The 19,698-nt window shown below is 37.0% G+C and overlaps 1 protein-coding gene across 1 annotated transcript in view; it reads right to left on the reverse strand.

Moving 5' to 3' along the window:
* NEGR1 (neuronal growth regulator 1) overlaps positions 1-19,698 on the reverse strand; it is a 583,664-nt gene that overhangs the window by 184,971 nt on the left and 378,995 nt on the right. Inside the window, exon 3 of the mRNA XM_063298127.1 lies at positions 2,977-3,102. Coding sequence (XP_063154197.1) covers positions 2,977-3,102 — 126 coding nt within the window. The remainder of the gene's footprint in view (positions 1-2,976; positions 3,103-19,698) is intronic.

Here is a 19,698-nt window from a genome sequence, read left to right on the forward strand (position 1 = left end):
GTGAACTCATGTCCTCAGCTCCCACTTTGAAGACTGCCCAAGGTTCCCAACACAATTTTGTTTGACATTTAGCTAAAGACCACCTTTATGATGTAACTGATTTTTCTACTCTGTTGGAGGTCACTTAAAAAGGTCTAATTGTTGCTCTTTGAAAGGTCACTATTAGTAATTCTTTCAACCCTTCTCTGTAAAGCAAAGTGCTGATTAGCATGACTTTCAGTCCTACCAAGATGAGACTCCACCACCAATATCCACATGACATTCATAGAATATATCAAAATATTGTGTAACTAAGTAAGATACAAAAGTCATTAGCAAGTCCCCTTCATGAACTGGCTAAAATTATATTGAGTTATTTTGTTCCTGTAACAACAAACTGTTGCTGTTTATATTAATCCACCCAAAAATGGGATGGGGAGATAGCACCAACAAGAGCAAAACAGAAGAGATCAAGTCCTGTGCAAGACCAATATTTTCCACCTGGTCATCTTGAAGGGCTTATATTTTTTCAAGGTCCTCCACACAGAAAAACCTCTATTTCAGTTTGTGGAGCGCTTTAAAGAAGTAAGACTCAATGTGAAACATAAGGCATTACGTCATGAGGAAGAGTCAGAGGGCTGGAAACAGATTTAGTTTTATTCAGTAGAGTGATGCATGACTCAAAAAATGTTTTAGAAGAAGTGTTCTGGGTTTTGTGTGAGTGCAAAGCACCTCCTGCTATTCACTGAAAGAGGCTGCTTTTTTTCAGGTTTCTGCAAAGACCTGGAAGAAAAAAAAGAAAGAGGCGGTGCTGCTTTTAAAATTGCTTCGACTATAATGTGTGGATTCTTTAAAGCACTGGGATCTTTCTAGCAATGTTTTTGCTATTTTTTCCTACAGAAGTTTGAAAAAGTTGGGCTTAATGAACAGTCAAAAGATACCATATTCAAGCAACAGCTAAAACATTTACTCTGAATCATTTTGGAAGAGTGTGCAGACCTATTATGTAGAGATAATTTAAAAAGAGATGTTAGGCTTTCAATGGCTATTGGTCTTCATAAGTGTGTATTGTCTCTAGAAGCAAAGGCAGCTTGTCTTATCATCCATTTGTTGGGATTCAGAAAAGGAAGAGGGATATTATCCTATATTCTGCCAGAGTTACATAGAAAGCTGGATTTTACAAGCCTTTAGCCTGATCCAATAGATGTTGCCTTATGTTCTTAAATCCCACAAGACCCTTTCAAGGATAACTAAATCTGGATCCAACCCATTGGGCCATGGGGAGGCAGAGTCAGAGAGGACTGAAATAGAGAGGCAAGGAGGGAACCAAAACAGATTTAGATGGCAGTTGGCGATGAATTGTTATGAGCCGTTTAAGATATATCTTTTGTAAGCAAAAGTACGCAATTACAATATTCTTTCATAAAGGCCATCGTTGTTCAGGATCCAGCTACTGTATATTGAAATGAGGAGTCTCTTTATTTTATTGGCTTCACTTAGCTAAACCATTTTTTCTGCCAGAGCCTGTGGAATAGTGAAGTAAATGAAAACCACTGTTCCCCCATTCACCCAAACCTGATTAACTTCAAGTGCAAGAGAAAATTAAGACTAGCACCCATTCTCCAGTATAGCTGTCCTTGCATGTTCAGTGAACACTGGGGGGGGGGGGATGCAGGTTCTGCCAATTACTTGCAGATCTGTAGTGTGTGTGGGTTGGTGTGCTTAAGTGTATGTATGCATGTATGTGTGTGTGTATACAGTGTGTACATGTATATGTGCATGTGCATTCACTGAATAAGCACCACAGAAAGTTAGGCTACCATATCTGGAGTGCAAAACTCCAGACCAACCACTACAATAGACAGCATCAAAGATACTGCTTTGATGCTAGTGCATAGTTGTTCAGATTTGTTCATACTCGTATATATTTCACAAATGTGTATATTTAAAATATTAAAAGAGCCTCAGCATCCAAGTGGGTTGTGGAGGGGATGAAGTACAAGGAAGATTGGTAATGATAATAATGGGCACTTTCTATATCTCTCCAGGGTTGATCACACCATTGCTTAACTGAACCCTACTAGATTCCTCTTTAACTTTCTTCTAGCTGTTATAGGCAAATGCAAAATCACTATTCATCTTCCCATACAATGTAAACTTTCAAATCCTATCAGACGAAGAAGTCATTCTCTAAGTCAGACAAAAGGACTACAATTTTTTGCTATGCTGCTTCTGGCAAGAGAAGGCCAAGATTGTGTTCCCATCTGCACAGCTGGCCAAAGGTCTTGTGCCAGTGCTGGTTCAAGGGTATATGGGGCCCCTAAGCCACATTGACTGATGGTGCCACCTCCTGCCAGTGGAAAGATTTGCTTTTTAGAATGAGTCAGAAGGAGACACAGTGTTGGTGCCCGCTAAGCTTTGGTGCCCAAGACCAGTACCTTAGCCTAAAGCTGGCCCTGTCTCTTGCTATGCTCCTCATCTGTTGTCTCCTTTTTTATCTGCTAATTGTGCAGCTTGGATTGTTCCATTATTCCTGGATATCTCAAGAAGGGAGGTTGCCCAGAGAGTGGGCCAGGACCCACTGTTGGTATGGAAAAGCAAAGTTTGAAAACCATTACAATTTTTCCTCTATCATTTGATGGCTTAATTTTTCTGTACATAATACATATACTTTGGCCAGAAAATGGTCTTAATTTCCACATAAAAACTGAAGTGAAGAATAAGCCAAATACCGCAAAGTTGAAAATACTTTAAAACCAATGACTATTTTTTAAACTACTAACACATCACAAAGGTTCACTACTATGACTCATTCAGTGTGATCTAGTTACTGATTTTCAACCAAGTTTTGAGTTTTCTCCTTCCAAATTTCTCAAAGAAGCACCATTCTAGGCTCCTGAACAAACTGGTACTTAGAATTTTTCTTGCCTTGTATGCAAGAGGGCAGGAAGCAGGGAAGGAGAAGCAATTAAAATCAGAGTAATTTTTAAAACCTACCTGATGGAGAGATATGTCTCCAAGAGATGGAAGGATCAGGTTTCCCTGTAGCCAAGCACGCCAGTGTGATGTTGCTTCCTTCATTCGCCACAATATCATTTGAGATATGACTTATCTTTGGAGAAACTGAAATGAAAGAACACAAAGCAGTCAAAGATTTCCTTATTCATGAAACTTCTTTTAGCCAATTAATTTAATGATGTCATCATAGTTGCATTAGGATACTACTATATAGCACCTTCCTCAATCCAGTACCCTTCAGATGAATTGGATTTTAAGTCACATAATCCGAAACAATAGCTATCCTTGTTCCAAAATTGTATTTTTCAGGAAAATAAATTGTATGAGCCACTGAAACTAGAGAACATCAGCATGAAGTACTATTTCCCAGGCATTGTATTAGCACTTTACATTGTGCTTCCCTGCTAGTTATTGGCTGATACAACATTTAGCGTTACAGGGCTGCATGTATTTCAGGAATTCTGAATTTTTTTCGCCATATCTTAAGAAATAACTTATTCAGTGAGGGGTGTTTCTATCTCTGGAGGCTTCCTATATAATTTTACAGAGTTGTGGAGGGAACAGATTCTTTACTACCTGAATTGACTTTTGTAATGTCCCTTTAATAAATGTTCACAAATTACACCCAACTTTCTTTTATCATTTTATCTTCATAAAAGTCCAATGAGTTAGTTTAGGTTGAAAAATAATGACTGGTCCAAGATCACAGAATGTATTTCAAAAACCAACATAGATTGACACCTGGGCTTTCCCAGACTTGAGCCATACTCTACAGCAGAGCTATACTGTATCTCTGTGACTAGACAGTTTCATCCATCATCTCTCAGGGGTTGCATACAGCCAGAATGGATTTGGGCACACAAACATGCCCACAAACATACACACATTGCTTTCCATCTTAGAAGTGGATGGGATGTGAGCGTCCATCCTTCACTTTTTAATTGGAAGGAGTGAGAAATATTTCTGATGATAACTAGGAACACCTGATTTCAACCAGTATTTACCTTGCAATATCCCCTACAAACAGACACATTCCCTTTTGTCTTGAAATATTATTCCTTCACAGGAAAGAAGAGGAAAAGAAATAGGTCTTTCGCAATCCCATTTCCTGGAAACTGGAGCACCATTGCAGTCCCAGCTATATAAGCATTTTTTCAATAAGATTGTATTTTTTCTGTCAAGGGCATTGTTATCATAGGTGTAATGTGCTAGGTCATGTCATATGGCAATGGTGAGCAGGACTGAAGTAAGTGGTGGCCAGGACCAAGCCAAAGTGAGTGGAGTAACTTATTCCCTTTCTCTCTGATGCTCGTTTTCCTTCTGGCATCTCTCTCTCTCTCTCATTATATTTTCCTTATAATTCAAAGCTTTGTCATTTATCCACAAACCACTCAGGATCCACCTGCTCTTTTCTGCCTTTTGCCAATAGCACCCCAGAACTCCAATGATAGGAAGAATAAATATTTAGATGGTCAGTAATATTATATGGTCTGGTCTTCTAATGATCATCAGATACATTGAGAAAAGAAATACTTGTAATGATATGTATTAAGTTGCCTTGGTTAAACAGCCCTATAAAATTACACAGCAGCAGAATCAATAAAAATAATTCTAACCAGCTTTCTTTCACAAGAGTTGTTGCAAGGCTGCACAAATGCACACCAATCAATTCAAGGCAGACTTCCAGGATAGAAAGGAGTGCAAGGAATGTTTATTGAATCTGGCCTCTGGACAACACCCCTTTTGCACTGCCTCCTTGAAAAGCAACTGTTCAGCATTTTTCTTCCCTTTTTCATTTTTGTCTTTTAATTTATACTAAGTACCAGTTCTCGGTAGATGGGAGGGGTATTGCTCCATATTGCTTCCCAGAGATGGGAAAAGAATTTGACAACATCTCCTGTTTATTTCTATAAAACAATTTGTTTACATGTGGGCACAATTTCAGTGATTGATTTTTCCCGAGGAGACTTACATTTCAAGTGCTGCGTAATAACAAATGACACGATAAACACTTGGAAGGACCAAGCTGTGCAAAGCCACTTTTAGTCCTCTGGGAGCCTTTAAGGGAGCGGAGTGTGGATTGTTGCCAGATTCAGGCACTCAAAAAGGGATTTCTGCATAGAGGAACATGGGCAATGCCTCATTTTCTTTGCTGCCCTCATTCTTTTCTCACTGTGCACATTGGAACATCAATAGGTAGAACATTTCTCTAATATCTGTTCCTGGAAAGATATGGAAGCCATAGGAGGAAAAAAGTTGTATTCATGCCCTGCATGTGGACCTGCAGGAAAAAGAATACTGGAGTACTCCTGTAAGATGTAGCAAGAAGAAGACAACTTAATAAAGGCTACAAGCAGCAGCAGGAGAAGAATGATCTTCCTCTTCCTCTTCCTCTTCCCCCCCCTCCTCCTCCTCTCCTGTGATTCAACTTCATCTTTTCATCCTGTGATTTTATAACTACAAAAATTCAACAGGTGAATGCTCCTGAAATTGTACCTGGTGACTAACGGCCATGTACCTCTTTATGAGTCTGCCTCAGTCTTTAAGAAGGGCTTTTTCCAGAGCAAGATTTGAGTTGTTGGATTCAATGGCCAAATATGGATGCTTTCACAAGATTCCATACAATGAGAGAACTTGTATATGTGGTTCGCCTGATATTGAAAATATTTCTCATATCCTGTTTAATTGTCAACTATATGCATCTATCAGGCTTAAATATCTGTCTCCACTATTGGAAAGAACAGCGTACTAGGACCCGAATTTTAGATTGCCTTATTTTCTCCAGGGTAATAATATATGTATATATTGTATGCAGAACTGCTATGTTCATATTGAAGGCTGGGGCTTTAAGATCCCAATATATTGAACAAATTGGGGTACCCTGTAAAGGCAACTCTCTCATCTGATTACTGCCTCCTTGTACTGTGATCACGTATATATGTATTTTGTTTTATTATTGTATCCCTTCCTATTATTTGATTATGCTTTGTTTATATTTTAATTTTATCTTGCTCTATTGTTAAGGTCAATTTGACTAATCAATAAAATGAAATGAAATGCCTAACTGTCATGCCAATGGTAAATTCTGTCAGAAAACAAAGGCTTTTTATTTTATCTAAATGCTGCTGCATGGGGGAAACCACATTTTAAAAATGTGTCTTAGTGCCTTGGCTGAATAAACAGAATATAAAGAAGTCTGGCTGTAAAAAATGGAGAGGCAGCTATTCTTAAGAAGTGTGGAATGCCCTGATGGAGAACTAAGCATGGCATGCATATATGTTGTTCCTAAAACTCTGTGATAATCCAGACTCTATTAGGCTATTAAAACAGATTTATGCCCCCAAACTTCAAGAGATACTGTACTAGGTTATCAATACCAGAATTGGCATTTCTTCTATTTTATATTATTAACAGTGAAAGCTTATTAAACGCTATTGCTTAGCTGTTTAAAATATTTGGAGGCTTTGGCATATCCTCAGGTGATATAGGCTCAATTTTCTCTTCTCCCCCCTTTTTTTTTTTTTAGTCTAATCATTCAGAAACTTGCTCATGGACTGTATGTTAGAAGTATAAGTTAGACTACCCTATTGAGTTTACCAGTGCTTTAACAAAGTCAAAGTGTCCTTCCCTTCAACAGGATTGCTGTCCCAATCATCTGGATCAGATCGTTTTTACTCTCAGCAAATCTATATATCACCAATTTGCAGATAACTGCTTTGTGATCTTCCAAGTCAGTTACTGCCAGTGAATACCATTTCATTAGAACTACAGTTTCATGATCAACCATTATTAGATCTTGATCCAAGGCCACAGTTCAGAGATTCTTTTGCACTGACCAAACCAGTGAATTTTAGGTAGCATTTGATTCTTTATAGCCAAGCTAATATCAACACACGCACACCGTTTCTTATTTCTCCTTTGCAATTCAATTTAGAAGTAAGTTTTGCATCAAAGTTATGTCCAAGTGGTGCAAAAACATCAAACAAAAAGGCAAGTGTAAAATAGGAAGAAAAAAAATCAATAATTCTCTCAAGAATGTTCCTAAAAAGTAGAAGTGTATATAGAGGGATAGGGATAAAGATGCTAGCCTAATCCGCTATATGCACTGCTTGTATTCTTCCTTTAATTCCTAGAATTCCCTGCTTTATCAGTAAAGAGTTCTATTAATACAGTATACAGTCCACTGCCAGATTGTGCAAATGTTTAAACTTCACATGAATACTATTTTATAATTCAGAAGAAAAAACAGATGATAATTTTTTCTTGAATAACTTTCTGGTATAACTCCCTCATCTTGTTATGTATGTAAATACAGGTATGTGGATATCATTTTGATTAGTTAACTTTCAATGAAGGCAAAACAAGACCAAAATGCAGAAATTGAAATATGATTGCACAGCTTGCCACAACTTTATTTAAGTGTTGGATTCAACAAAGTTGTTTGATGTGAAAACAGCAGTGGAAATCTATCTACAGCAAGCGTCAGTAGCAGAAGAAGTACAGCTGACAAACAGCAGCCGTTTCATCATCAGGACTGGAAAGTAAGACTCCTGTAAAGCTCAGAGTTTATTTTAACCAGGGGTGTCTGCAGGTGTGGTAAAAATGTCAAGATGGTGGCCACAACAGTGTGATTGAAGCTCCACATACAAAATATAAGCAAAGCTTTGATCAGATCATTGTGGCCATCATCTTGACTTTTTTGACCACACCTGGTGGACACCCTGGTTTTAACAAATACATAATGGGCACATTTCAGAAAACACTAAAGCAAATCACTAGGCTCGAGTATGCGCATACTTTTGAGCACTGTGTAGTCTTAAAGGAACAGGGCTAAGAGCGTCTTTATCTTACTCAGACCAGAAACCAACTCTCATTTGATATATTGTTCTACACTAAGCTTGGACAGCTAGGATCACAGAATGAAAGTTCCTTACTGCTACCATACTAAGCTGCAGGGCACACCACTAACAGCAGTGCTGTGATTCAGTCAGGAAGGAATGTGCTTAATATAGACCTTGGAGACCAGAATGGAGAATTCTCAAAGGCTTGCTTTACAGTTTACTAATATAATATCAGAATCTGACTAAGGATAAACAAATAAAATAATCAGCAGTTGCGAGTCTACAGTTTTTAGAAGTGTGTTTTCTCAACACGTGCAGTTTTCTATATAGTTTTATGTATACTTTTAATAATTATACATAATTTACATCTTTGCAATCAATTCTTCTTAACATATACTTTTCCTACATAACAGGGTTCCTTCCTTCCTTCCTTCCTTCCTTCCTTCCTTCCTTCCTTCCTTCCTTCGTTTTATGTGTGACTTCTAAAAACCTACACAGTTTCATATGAGTTTTAGAACTAAGAACAAAAGGCACTAGCAGAATCTGTGCCATGTTATCTGGGCCTTAGCTAAGTCCCCTTCGGGTCCTGTATATTTATTTATTTTATTTTATTTATTTATATTTCAAATTTCTATCACCGCCCATCTCTTCTGAAAAGGGGACTCTGGGCGGTTAGTGTATATAGTGTATATAGTGACAAATAAATACTGAACTGATTGTTCCAAACCAGTTCCTGGGAATGGAATCTTTGTTGGATCAGAAACTACATGCATAAAAAGGTATTACAATACCTATCTTTAAAAAAGGTTTCAGAATAGCTTCCATTCACATTTCACACTGTATGGTGTGTAGATGGGACTGTGCATTTCTATTTCTTACCCAATTTCATTTGGAAAAAAAAGCATAAGCTTTATAAGAAACTATCTGTGATCATGCAAGATCTGAAACTGTCCTTCCAAATATTTTTAGAGTGTGTCCAGTCCTACTGCCATTCCCATAACACAAGTCTTCCTGATTTAGTTATTTCTGTCAAAATGGAATCAAGATAATTCTTCTATGATACCTTATTTAAATAGCTTGAGCAGTTTGATGAAATACTGGTCTTCCATCAAGCACCATCCTATGACTAAAACTGAGTAATATCATAGGTTTTTAAATACCATCAATGTGCTGGAGGATACTCAGTTCAAGAAGGAGGACATGAAATCTAAATTAGAAAAAAAGAGTACAGAATGAGCGAGTAACAGGATGGAAAATTCAGTGATGAGATCCTCAGGGGTAGAATATGGTTTAATTAGAAGGATTTGCAGAAAATCTTTATTTTTAAAAGGTTTAATATAGCACAAGGAATTATTCAGTAATATTGCAGGAAAGCATCAAAAGATAACTGATATGAACTGACTTTAATTCTGTGCTTGATATTTTAAATTTAGTGTGAAATGCAATGTAGTATCACAAAGTATGGCAGTACTATGTTAAAATGGTATGACAGAGAGAACCTCAAGAGTCTCATACACACTCCTTATGTAAAGAAAAAATAGTAATTTCTCCTTGCCAAATCAATTTCCTATAAGACAATTTTTAAGAACAAAATTAAAATGAAGCACATAAAATATAATAATCATACTACAAGAACAAAACACTTAGGATTAAAAGAGCAAATTAAGATAATTTAAACATACTATTTATATGTGTACTTTTCAAACTGTCATTCTTCTAGTCATTCTTTAATCCCTTAAAATACTATAAGGATTAACAAAATGGAGTAAAACTGATGCATATAGTCAGACATTTCTTATTATGCTTTCTTCTTGTACATACTCTTTCATTTTTATTCTGTTATCCTCAAAAATAAACCTAAAAAGTTACTAACCTCCATTAAAAAAAAAAGTTCATTTATTAAATGGCTAGCAGCTTGCATTTGTGTGCTGTTTGCCAAATAAAGCAAGACTTCCGAGCAGTCATGGAAAAACTATAGGTATTTTCACTCACGATCACTCATGACCCCTAGCTGAAGGAATGACTATTCTATTTGCTGAAAACCTGGGCCTGAAGAGATGCAAAGAAACCGATATGGAAGCTATCTGTGTACAGTAGTCTTTGTGCAGGGATCTGATTCATATTCACAATGAAAGTATGTCAGCTGACTTTTAGATTTATAGAATTACAAGCTAAGGCTCATCCATATACTCATCACTTTCAGTACAAAACCACTAAGCATTGCAGATCAAATGCAAAAACAGTTCAGACTTTTCTATCTGAAGTAAGTAAATGCTAGTGTGTAGAAAAATCATGTACTTGAGTGAATCAGAAATATGATTTTGAACAATTGTTTTCAATCACTTTTTCTTCTGACATTTTGAGAAATATGAGAAATGGCTATAATTTACCCATGTGAAAAGAAGCCCCTGCCTCTTTAGACATTAATATATGATCTGGGCCTGACTTAAAAAAAATCTGTGAGTTGTGTCTCCAGATAATTAAAATCTACTTGTTTTCTATGACTGTCACACTGCTGTACATACCATTCATATACGTAACTTCTATCCGTGGCTACAGTGTAAAATGGAAGCAGATTCATTTCTTATAAAGCTATTGGATAGAATACTGCCTTTACATCATAACTCATATCCTGGATGTACAAAGGCTACAGGTTTAGATTTTTTAAAAAATGGATTACATGCTTGGGTCATCTGGTAGGACAAATAGGTATAGAATTAAAAAGCCAGAACTGCAGCTAAACCTGACCAACTGGGTCATACGGCAACTCTAACAATAGTTCTGAGAACAGGACTCCAATGCTCAGAAGGATTAAAAAAGAGTTCCATTAAATTGTATTCACAGCTATTTTTAAAAATAGGTAACAGTTTTTAGCCATGTGATTCCCCGGTTTACAGTCGTACATGATACAATCCTGAAAAAAATTAAGAATTAAATTTAAAATATAATGGTGAAAATACCTGGACAGATAAACACACATCCAAGTTACAGTGGTGCCTAGGCCTAGCATATTGAAATACTTCCCTAATGTAAATATAAGTACACCCTATTAATAACAGTAGAAAACATAGCAGCTGCTGTAATTGAAAACAACAATCTGAGAATAGGGGAATTTTGTCATTACTTTTGAAATCACACAGTAACATATTAGAGTAAGCCAATGCTCAGTGACAGCCCCTTTTCTACCCCCACTACTTTGTTTTAATTCTTTCTGGCACTGCTTATTGCCTACTAACAATAACTGTCATGTTCTCAACATTGGAATCTAATTCAAATACGAATCACACACACCCTCTAAAAATCTGGACATTTTTCACAGATTTGCTGCAATTCATACATTCAAAGGATTGTTGCATCCAGTTTACTAAATCTGGCAGTTTAAATTGCAAACCATATTCCTGGCTTCTAATCCCACACGAGAACCTGGATCATGTTAATACTGTAGTCCTAGGCACATTTACTCAGAAATAAGGCCCACAGAACACAGTGAGAAATATTTTTAAGGCTTAGCCTACAATCCTCTTTTATGCAAACATATTGGAGTGATGTCTGTAGTTATTATCTATTGATATCTATTGAAATCAATAACATGTTTTTTTCTGAATATCAATGCATGGCTCAATCTAAGTAAATTTGAAAGGCATCCATGTATTGTGGCCTCACCATACATTCTTTGTGTCACTCCTGGATTGCTCTGGCCATGTCTGTTCTCATAGCATGAGCTTGTTACAAGACTGAGTCAGTGTTTTCCTAATTGTAAACCAGGTCTAATACTTAGGGAAAGCTGGATCTTTTTTTTCTTTCTTTGCCAGTGCTGATGCCTGTGAGTGGTCCATTTTGCTATTGGCTTGCCCTTGCTTCACTGCAACTCCCATTTTGCTATTGGCTTGCCCTTGCTTCACTGCAACTCCCATCACCTGAGTATTAGTAAGCTCTTGTTCAGGGTCTGCTACTACCTATGGGCCTTTTAATCCTTGCACTCAGCCATGGTGTGATCATGCTTTAGTATGACAGATGATGGGGAGGCTCAAGAAGTAATGGAAAGAAGAGTGAACACAAACAATTAAGAGATTAAAAAAGGTGAGTCAGTTGGTAGCTTCTAAGTAGCAACTAAGTCCGGGTGACAAGAAACTAGGGAAGAAGCATTTCAGATCATTCAAGAGACTATATATGAGGGTTTGAAATTTATCTTAATGTTTCCAGGTTTCTATATTTATTCTATATTCTAAATATTCTATATTTACCCCAAGGCATTAAATATACCTTACTGAAGTCTCTGTAGATTTTGCTTCCTTGATCTTGCCCAGCTGTGGGGGTTTTCTCAGCAACCTGTTCTCTCTACTATATCCTCATAATATTTCCTTTGTCCTTGTATCCAACCCATACTTAAGTCTTTTTTAAAGTTGTCCTTAGCTGTTCTGGTGTTAAAATACTATCATTTTCCTTAGGTAGGCCATAAAACATGGCAAGATGGAGTTGCTGTTTGTACATCAAAGTTCTGCAGTGCTGTGTCTTCAGGAGATGGTAGTTGTTGGCAGATGCTGGGAAAGCCTTTAGCCCAGGAGAGGTCAAAAAAGTCACACACCAAGCATTTCTATAAAAATAATTTATTTACAGAAAGCAAAAACAAAAACAAAACATATTTAAAGGACTTAGCTCCCTTGGAGCAAGCCTTGCTTGCTACATATCGGCAGAGAGAAAAAAAAGGAAGTGAGAAAACAAGTCCGGGCAGGTCCTCCCCCCAGGCTATTTTGCATGAAGCACGTGCGAGGAGACAATCTAATACAACCCCTTCACCTGGCCTAAATGATTAGGCACAATAGCAGTCTTAATCTATTAGTAGGAAAACCTCAACAGTAGTGTCATCAAGAGAGCAAATCTGTGACTTGGGAACTGGGCTCATGGGTACTGCTTGATGAGAACATGCTACAACCAGGAGGTCCTTTGGCCATTTCTGGCTGATGTACCAGTTGTGGCATTATCTGGAATGGGAGGATCTTGTGACAGTGACTTATGTTCTTATTGATCTACTGGCAGGTGCTCTCTATGGCCTACCTTTGACAACCACAGAGAAACTGCAGTTGATACAAAATGCATCAGACCATGTATTAACTGGCATTTGATGCAATGAACATACTTCACACCTCTGTTGTAGGCCCTACATTGTCTGCTAATTAGTTTCCAGGTACAACTTAGAGTGTTGTTTTTAATCTATATGGCTTCATGCTACAATATACCCAGGACTACCTTCTTCATACAGAATCAAACTGTTTAATATAAATATCCTGGAAAAAATACTTGTAAATCCCTATCACTGTGTACTGAGGGGAAGATGAGGCTAGGAGGAAGTACTTTTCTGTGATGGTCCTCACATGGTGGAATGACATCTGCCAGGAAAACAGAGTTGTCCCAACCTTGTTAGTGTCCTAGAAGCAAGTTAAAACCAAATTCTTTCTAAGGGATTATAATTAGTTGGACAACATCATGGGTATTTTTTATAATTATGTATTGCTTTCCCTTTGTTTAATTTTGATTGAACTTTAAAATTTTTTTATGTATTTCACTATGGATGTTTTATATACATAGTGCTTGAGAATCCCAGGATTGCAGCAGTATAAGAACGAATGAATAAATGGAGAAATATTTTAAATGGGTCTGTCTTTGTTTAATAGAATTGAGAATGGAAAAATAAAAGCCAAAAAAAGAAAAAGAAAAATAACAAAACCACACAAATTATATAAAGTAATACTTTATCCACATAAAGTATGTACATGCATGAAAAGCCCCCAGTTATCATGTTATCCTTTGAGCACCCCGGTAGGTATCCCTACATGTAATACAAACCAAAGGAATGGGAAACTTCACTGAGCATGGCTTCCCCCTAGGATGGATGGATGGATTGATGATTGACTGATTGAAAATGATGAGAAAAATATTATGGTAAACCGCCCAGAGTCCCCCTCTCTTGGGGGAGATGGGCGGTAATAGAAGTTTGAAAAATAAACAAACAAATAAATAAAAATGGTGATATGTATACCAAAAGTGAGGAGAAACTAGAGTGGAGGCAAAGGGATTTTTGTTGTTCTAGGAATTGTGAGACTTTTTAAGTCTCCTATTGGCCAGCTGGAGGGAGAACTGATTGCTTTTACTGACCAATTTCCAGCTGTGTGAAGGTGACAGAAGGTGAGTCTCAAAATGGTTTGTAAGGAATTTGGGGTAAAAAAGGATCAAAAACTGGGCCACATGGAAGTCTCAGCCTGGTTTATGAAATGTTCTCAGTTAAAAAGAACAAAAAGAAACAAAATCTGCCACTGGTATGTTTTATATGCAAGAAGGGCATTTCAACTACTAATGACTTCAGGTGGGCCAACTGGATACTCCTGCAACCACCCAGAATCCTAGTGCTTCAGGGTTCAGATGTCACCAGAGGGATAACCCCATGTCAATTTTCTGATATAAAGTTATCAGATCTACTTAATCTGAATAACTTATTTCTGACAGAGCCAATCACATCTTCTCAGTCACATTAGAACAACCATTATTCAACCATAAATCTCACTATTTTACCAGCCATAAAAAGTTCTGATGAAGAGAAACTGGAGTGAGGGCGTATGTCCTCCTGAACTCACTAATGGAAAGATGAGATAGAAATGTCATGAATAAGTAAATAATTAATTAAAAAGCATGGTTGCTTTTGTATCCCCTGTCCCAGGGATTAGTCCATCACTCAAACAAAAGATCAAAAATCACTGGATTGGTAGATCAAAATTGTGTTACCAGTTAGATGGAATTCATCCTGAATATTAATCGCCTAACAGTTTGCAAGCTGCTTTGGTTTTTAAAGCAGAGCCGAGGGCTTGTGCAATGAACAAAGTTCATCTTGCTTTCATTTTTGGCTCATTTGCAGTTAGCTCCTTTCTAATATTTGCTGGTTCTTGCAGGGGCTATAGAAATCATTAAATAAATTAATACAATTTTTAGAGAGTTTCAAATCAATGTACAGTGGCGAGGGGGACATTAAAATATTGTTATTTCTCCTCTAGGCTCTTTAGTAAGTGGGAGTATAATTTCCCTCTGCTTCCAAAACTGATAAAGAACGATTCAATAATGAAGCCTATGGAGTGCTAGCAAAACCTCCACTTTTGTAAATGATCTCAAAAGTGAGCAGGAGCAGTGGAAATAACAATAGCAGCAACTTGATTTAGATATCATACTTGGGCAACCAAGGGTTTAATGCTTGCAAGCTGTTCTCTGGTCACAGCAGGGCTCATAGAAAGAATAATGAAAGCTTTAGATTAGATCTACCAATACAAAGCAGAAGACCTAACTATTTAGGAACAACAATACCCAGCACTTATATTCCAACCTGTAAGCTGTATCTCAGTAATTGCTGCACCATCCCTATAATGTAGGGATACCAGATCTAGGCTGCAAAAAACTGGACAACCAGTATATTGCAGCAAAGAGTTAAGAGTTTTCTTTATTGCTTTGCTACCATCTAATGGTCACTAAATTTGGGGGGAGGGGATGATGGCGGGGGAGGGAGGCTATTTACTGGGAGAGAAAGATTGAAATTGCCCTTCCAAGTGTTTCCATTATTTGCACACATTTAATAGAGGTCCAGCTGTGCATATATTGCAATGCACCCACCCATGACTACCAACAACTTGACAGAATGGAGATTGCCACATCTTGCACAGCGGGCAGCCAATGTTACTACTGTTTATTATATGGGAAGGTGTCACTGGCAGCATTCTCTAATGCACCATGGCATTAGATACGATGCCAGAGACACAGTGGTTCTCTCCTCCCTGCCCTTCTCTTCAGCTGCTGCAACCCTTTTCACCCCAAGGGATGGGAATATTTTCCTTCTTCAATTCAGCTTGCCCCCTTCCTGTTTCACTTTGAGAATGTGAACAATTAAATATTAGTCTACTTATTTATTTTCTGTACATTGTACATGATTTTGCCTAAATGTCTTAGCAAGCCTCAGTATTGCATCAAACATTTTACTGTGTTGTTTTCATTAATATTTTTGTTTGGTACACAGTTATTCCATCATGCACATGTTTTAATTAGAGAGTTCAAAAACAAATCAGTTTTGAAAGCCACCTGTTTCTGAATTTGTATCTTGCTTTAAAAATGCAAATCAAACAATTTTCTTCCTGCATGCTTATCTATAGTGTGTGCCCAGACACCACTAGTCAAATGTCATTTCAACCACATATATAATGGAGGTGGGAGATGCATATGCAGTTTATCCATTTTGTCCCAGCACTGTTCTGTACATCATAGATATGGCTAAAATAGGGGTTCATAACTGAAGCAACGTTTCTGTTGAAGGCTCTTCAGTCTGAAGGTACTACTCTAGGGCAGCTCCTGCACTGTTTTCTGTAATGATCCCAACCACTAGTTGTATGTAAAAGTGATGTAATTTCACTAATGTTCTCGTTTTGGTTAAATTCTGTTTATTTCTACTCCCAGTGCTATGATGATAATAAGCTTTTGCCTCCTGTGGTTGCTCTGCTCAGTAGTTCTCACTGCAGTTTGAACTGAGCCGACGATCCATTGCCACATTGCTTGAGAGGGTGATTATTTATAGTTTACAAATCAGTTTATAAAACACTCGGGGCCCCATCGTGATGAAATATGCCAGCCAAATGTAATTTGTTATCATTAGAACACAGCAAATTGTGCTTTGTGAATTATATTAGCAGTTTAAATCTAAGAACAATATTGGAGCCATGACTTATATTTTCTATCTATCTTACTTTATTCCCAATTCTGCTACACAACTCTGACTTTCAAAAAAGCATCTATCATAAATGCTAACTACCTAGGCAAGAGAAGGAAACACAGAACTGTCATGTCCTCTCTTCCCCGCAGCCCCCACTGTCCCTCCTCTGAGGCACTCATGGTAGAAATTCCAAAACTGCAGGTCATTTTAGAAAGTCTATTTTTATTCCTCATCATGGTGAAGACTCAAGTTGGAAGAGATTTCCATTGCTAAGCCTAAATTCATGCTGGCATGAATTCATGTCACATGAATTTATATTGCAGACACAGAATTCCTCCTTCACTTTAACACTTTCAGCATGTTCACTCATTTGGGGTCAGAGATACTAGTGTCCCTAATACTGTAGTGTCCCTTCTGGATATATTTCCTGTACATATCTGCAAAAATGTGATAGATGATAGATAGATAGATAGATAGATAGATAGATAGATAGATAGATAGAGACATACATACATACATACATACACATACATACATACATACATACATAGAGCTGGCTAATCCTACCACCAGGATTGGTTTAGTAACAAGCAGAAAATAACTGACCAAAGAACACAGATAAGTCTTGCATGAGGAAGAAGAGGATGAGGGAAAAGAAGAAGATCCAGAATATGAAAACAAGTCATGGTCTGGGTGAAGTGGGCTTATATATCCCATGACAGCCTGCCTTGGAGAGACATCAAGCACCATTTCTCCTCATGCAGCCAAAGTGACAATCTTACCTCCCTCTATTCTGACCACATTATTAGTTCAATAATATATAACAACACAGGCATGATTAATTCACTATAGATTTTCTTTTTCTTCCAGTCTTTTATTTAAATTCTTCATTATAAGTAGCTGTACTTTGCTTTGGAATCAATTTTCTATACACAGAATAAAATTCACAGCTGAGCCATATGGTAGTTTATGGCCTCCCCATGTGGATATCAATAAGATATTGAGAAATTAACTTTTTACTTTGGGTTTGGCTTGATTTCCTGTATCCAGAATAGTTTACTGAAATTGCCTGCATTGAGTATTTGCTTAAGAATGGAGGCTGAAAACATGAAGTGCATATAATGGCAATATATATGGCCTGTTGGCCAAAATATAGTCTATTTCTGTGTAGAATAGAATAGAGACTTTATTGATTTAGTCATTTGACCATATCAAAAGTATAAAACCAATACGTTTGCTGTGTAAAAGGCAATAGAACAAATAATTTTAATTTAATTATAAAAACACATGGATGTCAAAAACAGCTATCTACTCATTTGCACTTGAGATTTTATCCATACACTTTAAATTTGTTTAAAGAGTTAAAGTTATCCTTGATGCTTCATTTGTTTTGCAAAGCAATCTTAATCCTTCATAAATTCACATGGAGATTTTTAAATGTTTTCTGGCATTGTAATTTACCCTGAGTAGTCACCTTTCTTTTTCTGAGTATTTGAACTACTACATATGACGACCTTGCAGTAATAATAATGATGGTGTAATGGTCAGGCAAAAATATTTCTGATATATTACATATATAGTAGTGAAGCTGATGGAAAGGAGTTCTGTATGCCTCCTTATATGTTAAATTCTCCCTTTGGACTTTAGGAATTTCAGAGATTATTTTGGTTGGGGAAAAGGGGGCTTTGGAGAAAGAGTTAAATGCTGCCTTCCACAGCACTGGAAATCCATTGTAATTCATCTCCTCCTCCAAAAATGTTTTAATAATTTTAACGTGAATATTCAATCATAGGTCTCTTGTTTGATTTCCAAACTAACAGTGGGAAATAACACATTTTATTAAGTCAACTAATTTCATCACATTGCTCAGGATTATGGGCAGCAGTTCTACAAACTGTCAGGCATATTCCTGACATTGCTCCACCAACTGATCCCTGGAATATTCTGTGTTTAAATAATACGCTTCATCACTGAGTTATGGTCTGTCCCCTAAAAGCACTATCTTCATTGCTCCTGTGGATCTTAAATAAGGCCACAATTTTTCAGTGAATCTTATTGTAATATAACCATTCATTTATTTAGGAAAAAGGCCCTAGTGGCCCTAGTGTTAATCTTTCTAATGTATATAGAAAGATATTAAAACTAGATGTATTAAATGCATGCTGTCCACAACTGGATTGCCACCACCTGCCTGGTATTCACAACAATCCTGTCTATCTTGGTGGGGAGTATAAATAGATCCCAGCCCCAAATGATTCCAGATTTTATAGCTATTGCACCTTGAATTATACCTAAGATAAATTGGTACAAGATCAGTACAATATTATCAATAATGGACCAATCGGAATGTAATTTTGCCACTTCATTTTTCCTGTACTGCACGTGTATCTACTCTTCAAAGCTATGGCTGCATAAGTATTGTTGCATGAACATTGGAACCTCTGGAACTGGAGGCTCCTTCCATACAGCCCCCTCCTTATCTTAAATTCATGAATTCGTGCTTTTCTTCATACATTCAGTTAAAACTGTGGCCCTCTCAAAATACCAGATGAATTTAATAAAAACCAGCAGATATGAGTCTTGTTTATGGGATCTTCTATTCATGCTTGCTTGACCAGTTTGAAATGAAACCAGTTTTCAGTTCTGTACATACTCTTTCACTAAGAAAGGACATTCCTGGAAATGGATATTCAAAATTAAGACACTGTTAGATACATAGCCTATTTCAGAAACTCAATATTTGATGAAGTGGGAACTGTTACTTTTAAACTGCATGAGATTCAAGATGAGTGAATAGTTCTCTTACTGGCTTGATTTAAAATACCATATCCAGGTTGCTGAGTGAAAATACAGTGACCACATCACTGCGATCCTTGAGGAGTTTGTCTAATTTAGGTAACAGTGGCTCCAACAATAATTAGTTATGTTAGCTCTTCAAAGTGAGAATGATCAAAGTAGTTAATAATCTGGTCAAACCAACATATTATACTAAAATGAATTATTATTCAACTAATATTAAAAAAAAACCCAGTAAATCACAACAGTGCCAGGTCTTCTAAAAAATTATGGTGCCATGAACAATCAAAATTTAAATTCTTTCATATCCCTCAATATAACAAATTT

This window comes from Candoia aspera, chromosome 3 (genome assembly GCF_035149785.1).
Source record: "Candoia aspera isolate rCanAsp1 chromosome 3, rCanAsp1.hap2, whole genome shotgun sequence".
Taxonomy (NCBI): Eukaryota; Metazoa; Chordata; class Lepidosauria; order Squamata; family Boidae; genus Candoia; species Candoia aspera.